The 6,012-nt window shown below is 34.7% G+C and overlaps 1 protein-coding gene across 2 annotated transcripts in view; it reads left to right on the top strand.

Moving 5' to 3' along the window:
- Nucleotides 666-6,012, top strand: part of LOC109848959 (uncharacterized protein At4g15545-like) — a 7,621-nt gene continuing 2,274 nt past the window's right edge. For both annotated transcript variants that reach the window (XM_020418698.1, XM_020418697.1), the window contains exons 1-3: nt 666-1,052; nt 1,131-1,199; nt 5,884-5,937. In XM_020418698.1, the coding sequence (XP_020274287.1) occupies nt 786-1,052; nt 1,131-1,199; nt 5,884-5,937 (390 nt within the window). In that variant the 5' untranslated portion in view covers nt 666-785. The remainder of the gene's footprint in view (nt 1,053-1,130; nt 1,200-5,883; nt 5,938-6,012) is intronic.

Genomic DNA, 6,012 nt, shown 5'->3' with positions numbered 1-6,012 from the left:
ATTAGTTTTAATTTATGTGATGTTAGTTCTAATTTGTACCATGTGTATAGTTGGGGGTAATCTTACCATGGTGACCATAAACACTTTTCCCTACCTACTTCAAAACCAACCAAACACAAGAAAAGTGGAAAGTGTCAAATCAATAAAAGTTTTTTTTCAATACAAACCAAACACAAGAAAAATAAATACATTGTTTTCCCACCATATTTTACATGCGAACCAAACAAAAATAATCTATTTCTTGGACAATTTTGGAAAACTCAAAACTTAATATTCTTTACATGGAATTGCATTTCCCAATATCTATGAAACGAACCAAACAATCCATAAAACCAAGAAAAGTGATGATATGCTAACTTCTTATTAATTGACGTGATCCATACTTTAGAACACCATTTCATAAAAAAAATTTAAAAATTAAAGAAAATTTTATTTAATAGTTTCCCAACATTCTTTCTTTTCCTTTCACTTTGAGAAAAACAACCAAACAGGAAGAATCAATAGTAGCCAAAAAGTGCGTCCACTGAACTACCACAGAACGGCAATGATACAGCATGGAACTTTGATATTCTCACTTCTTTTATCTCCTCTCTGCACCCACTGTACCCCACAGAGATTTCAAATTCGCACGAGAAAAGAGGCGGAGGGATTGAGAAAGCCAAAACCCCAAAAAGAGAATAAAAACACTCCAATTGCTCCCCAAACATTTCAAAACTCTAACCTTTTTCTTCTAGGGTTTCATCTCTCTCTCTCTACCTTATCCAAACCCTAGGGGTTTAAGCGAGATGAATCAGAGCACTGATTTCCATCTCCCAGACGAAATCCTCTCGGTGATCCCGACGGATCCCTACGATCAGTTGGATTTAGCGAGGAAAATCACTTCGCTGGCGATTGCATCTAGGGTTTCCAAGCTGGAATCGGAGACGGGGAGGCTGAGGCAAAAGGTCGCTGAGAAGGATCGGACGATTGAAGAGCTGCAGACGAAGTTATCGAAGCTGGAGGGTTTGTTTGAAGAGGCTGATTCTAGGCTTAGAATCACTGTTGGAGAGAATGTACTTTGATTTTGAATGGGTTTGTTATTAGGTTGTCGTAACTTGTGGTTTTATTTTAAAGTTTATGGCTTTTTGTAGGTTAAGTTGTCGAAGGAGCGGGATTCATTGGCTATCACCACAAAGAAATTAGCTCGGGACTTGGCAAAGGTAAGTTCTTGTTTTCGCCTTGGGCATGTCGAGATGTTCTGCTATATTATTAAGTCTTCACCTAAGCTGTAAAGATACTTAGATTGTTAAAATATTGGAAACTCAAAGAAATATATATCTATTATTCCCTCGTGCAAGAACAATGCTTGAAGACTGATTAATTCTAGGAACTTTTGCTCAATGTGGTTATTTAAGCATATTATAACTGCAAGTGTGGAAAAGTATATATTTAATTTGATAAAATGAAGTGACGTTCAGAAGTGGATGAGCTGAAGAAATGTAGGGAGTGCAGGAAGAACTTTGAGTGATAGAGAATGGAGGTTCCTGAGCTATGGCTCTATAAACCATCGAATAGAGGATTATGTAAATGAACTGAGGCTTCAAATTTTTAGATGAAATAGAATGGTACTATGAGTATCTCAGGACTGGAATTCTGAAAATTTTAATTTATTGGCCGTAAGTAATTTATATGTAGTCAAAGCAAAATGATGTCCAGCGGATTGCCTTTTTATTGGGTTGTGTGAAGTATTAGACTGTCAAGACATGCCAATCATTTGCGGTAAAGGTGTAACAATCTTTTCTGTTTTCTTATTTTCTTGTCTTTACTTTAGATAATGTGCATTTTTAAATATATTTCTAATTTATGCAATACCCTTTTCATCTTGGATAGCATTAAAATATGCAATTGTTCCTTTTTCTGTTGCATTTGTATAGTTGGCTCATGAATGACCTTTTTTGGTGTCGAATCTAGTATAGATTAGTGAACGTCTTGGGGAATATGTAAGTAGTTACTTTTATGATTATATTCTATTTTGAAATTGAATTTTGTTGAAAAAGCATACCTCTTTCATATGTCGAATCTAGTATAGATTGTTAAAGCAGACCTCTTTCAATTTCTTTCCTAACTTAAATAAGACGTGTCTAGTCATCCATATGTTTAAGATGGCTAAAAGCCTCGGAGGTATTTGCTGTATCTTTTAGCGGTCCCTTTGACACCTTAGAGAAAGACTATAGGAGCTGAGAGGAGGATGTTCCTTCCGTAATAAAAATGTATCTAAACCCCTAATGAAAGCAATAGGAAGCAACGACAATGAAAATGAGGAAAATTTTGGGAAGATAAGCCCAATTAGTCAATCAATAGGAGAAATGAAAAGACGGGAACATGAAAAGTAGGGACACAAGGGTTATGGAGAGAGTAGAAGGAAATACAAATTTAGGAAGGAGAAAAGGACAATAGAGATGCAAAATAAGAGAGGGGGAGAAAATAAATGAGGTTGAAGAAAAGCATGAACATAGAAACAACAATTCTTAAAAATACTCAAGGGAAGATAGTAGAAAGAATGAGATTGAAAGTTGAAAAATAGAAAAGTAAAGAATCGAGAATCGGTTCTCAAAGGTTCTTTTTTATGTTGAAAAAGCTACTACATAGCTAGCTTAACATCATAGATCCCTTAACATCTCTCTCTCTCTCGGCTCGTCCCTCCCTCCTTAACATCCTTTAATCAATGTTGGCATAAAGAGACACACTGTCCCTCCCTTAACATTCTTTAATCAGAGTTGGCAAATGGGACCCACAATTTGTGGGATATGGTTTCTGGGTGACTTTGTTTTGGCTGAACAAGACTCGTAATGAAATATTGCATCCATTTTACTACCAAGCACCAAGTTTTACTTAAGAAAATGATCAATTTTGTATTCCAAAATGTAAATATAATGTGATTACAAACATAATAAAGGATATATGTACATTGGCATTTTGTTTGTTTACTCCTTCCCCAAGCTTTGAACAAGGGCAATATAGTGTTTTTTAGGAAAAGGTATGGGCACAATTATCATTTATTTCACGCTATAGTTTCTTGTCTAAATACGCACAAGAGAGTGGTTATCGTGCTTCCATACTCTGTTAGACCTAGGCCTCTGTATTTCATCACGAGTCTTGTTCACCCGAAACAAAGCTATCCAGAAACCACACCCCACAATTTGTAGGTCCCATATGCCAATATTGATTTAAGAATAAGGAAGGGGCAGTGTGTCTTTATGCCAACATTAATTAAAGGATGTTAAGGAAAGAGGGAGGTAGGGGCCGAGAGAGAGAGAGAAAGAGAGAGAGAGAGAGAGAGAGAGAGAGAGAGAGAGAGAGAGAGAGAGAGAGAGGCCAACATTAATTAAAGGATGTTAAGGAAAGAGGGAGGTAGGGGCCGAGAGAGAGAGAGAAAGAGAGAGAGAGAGAGAGAGAGAGAGAGAGAGAGAGAGAGAGAGAGAGAGTGAGAGAGAGAGAGAGAGATGTTAAGGGATATATGATGTTAAGAGAACATATGTTACATGGGGATATACTTTCCATCCAACTAATCTCGCTCATATCTATGGTTGACATTCCTCCACCTCACTACCAAACTTAGTGCTTGGTACCAAGCATACCTATATTCCTCATATACCCATCTCATACACACACATCTACATATATGGGTAGGGTTAGAATACACCTAGGGGGTAACTAAGTTAGTTACACACACATGTACAAGTACATGTTTGACCATGAACATTAACGATCCACACTGTTCATTAATATCTATTCATTCAAAACTTCATAGAGATTAAAAAATCACATGGATTAGATATCACGTCTAAACCTAAAAATAAATGGCCTGTAATTGTCCAAAAGGTCATTTATTTTCAGTTGTTAGATTTATAGGATAGAAAACTCCAAACTACATGTTTGATCCCCACACATTTGATGACATGTAGATTATAATGAACGGTTTGCATATACAAAATAAATGGTCAAAGATGTATTTTTACAGGCGTGTGTAACTAACCTAGTTACACCCTAGATATATATAATTCTAAGGAGCCACCTTAGATTGAATCTAAGGATGCACCTTTAAAATTAGATTATACGCAATCAATTTACTTGATCCACTCTGTTCATTTTGATCTATATGATTCGGATGACATATAAACTAAAAATTAGGCATATTGGGTTGTATTTATTAATGCATCAAATGATAGTAAAATTAACGGTTATATGACAATACAACTAAAGAGAAAATGAAAAATATGTGTTAGAAATATTCAAATATCATGATTTTTATTTTGTAGATGTTTTAAGACATTTAAATCATAATGAATGGAGCGGATCGCCAATTGAAATAGCCAAATCCATCCATTGAGGTGTGCATCCTTAGATTAAATCTGAGGTGGCTCCATAGAATTATATTTCCCTGTATGTATGTATGTATGTATATATATATAGATTTATTTTATATCTATTAGTTTGTATGAATAAATTATTTTTTTAATCTAACTAATGCATACAGTGTTCATATATGAGAAATTGTTTGTGTAAATCTTCGTTAAAATACTAAAAAAATAAATTTATCCAACTATGTACAAAGGATAAGTTGGGTTAATGTATGAAGGATCTGTGTAACTGATTACAAACTTATCTAACTAATGTATTTAGGAATGTTAGTACAGAATAAGAGCGGGAGAGAAAATAAATGAGGTTGAAGAGGAGCATGAACAAAGAAGAAACAGTTCTTAAAAATACACAAGGGAAGATCGTAGAAGAAAGAATGAGATCGAAGGTTGAAAATTAGAAAAGTAAAGATTTGAGAATCGGTTCTCAAAGGTTCTTTTTGATGTCGACAAAGCTGCCATGTTGCTAGCTTGAATTTTAAATTGGTTTTAACTGTTAATGAGAAATCTCTTCTTGAGTCCGCAAGTAAATGAACCTCACGATGGTGGTCAGCTGTATGATCGGAATAACTGCACCTTGATGATTATTTGTAACAAATGGTAGAAAAATGGTCATAAATCATAATATGCTCTAAAAGGATTACTGATGATTCCCATTCCACTATGCCTTTGTGGCTGAGAGCCTGAGATATATGGTGTTCTAAGTTTATTGTAATTACACAGTCAGAAGTGTTTGCTTCCAAAGTATATTTCAAGTTGGATGAAGAGCTAAGCAATCAGTTGAACGTTTGTTAGAAGAGTATATTTTCTTCGATATGTTTCTTTATCAAGGCTTCGTTGGATTGATTTATGTATCTCTATTAAGCTCAGTTATGTGACTCCACTATTCATTGCTTTTGGAATATGGTGAGTGTGGTTTTCTTCATATGATGTACGAAATCTAACATTTATTTGATAATTTATCTGTTACTTTTGTATCAATTTCAATTTAAATAATTGCCAGGATGCCAATTGTTTTGAGAAATAGGGTGGTTGGTTCTGTAGATCTAATTCTGGTGTGATGAGTCCTGAAGTAGTGGCAGTTGTGTGCAGTTGCATCATGCCTATTTCCATTTAAAGTTTGGCTCGATATTTTTTCATTGGAAGATGCAATTGTTGTGAGTTTCAGATAAGTTTTGATAGCAGCACATGCCAGCCAGTTACAATCGTTGAAATTGTATACCAAACTCAAGTTCTATGTTCTCTTAGACTCTTACATTTTCATTTGAATTTATCTAGGCTTAATAGCACTAGAATGGGCTATGACTTAATCTTCCTCATTTTTTACATTTAAGAGAAAATGATTTCCTTTAATGTTTGGAAAAGAAGGAGAGTCTAGATTACATCTATATTTATAAAAAAATTACTTTCTACCTGAAGTTTTTCTAGTCGGATTTTTTTACTTTGGTTCCTTTACAAGATAAATTAAAAGTTTGTTGTTCCACAGTTGGAGACATTCAAGAGGCATCTTATGCAGTCACTGAGTGAAGATAACTCATCTGTAAGTTTAATAATAAGATGCACTTGTGGAACTTAGCATCTTTTTGTCATGTATTTCACCTTTGAAAGCTTAAGG

Source organism: Asparagus officinalis, chromosome 7 (genome assembly GCF_001876935.1).
Source record: "Asparagus officinalis chromosome 7, Aspof.V1, whole genome shotgun sequence".
In the NCBI taxonomy this organism is placed as follows: domain Eukaryota; kingdom Viridiplantae; phylum Streptophyta; class Magnoliopsida; order Asparagales; family Asparagaceae; genus Asparagus; species Asparagus officinalis.
The sequence above is the reverse complement of the archived record's forward strand: the minus strand, read 5'-3'. Positions and strand labels throughout refer to the sequence as shown.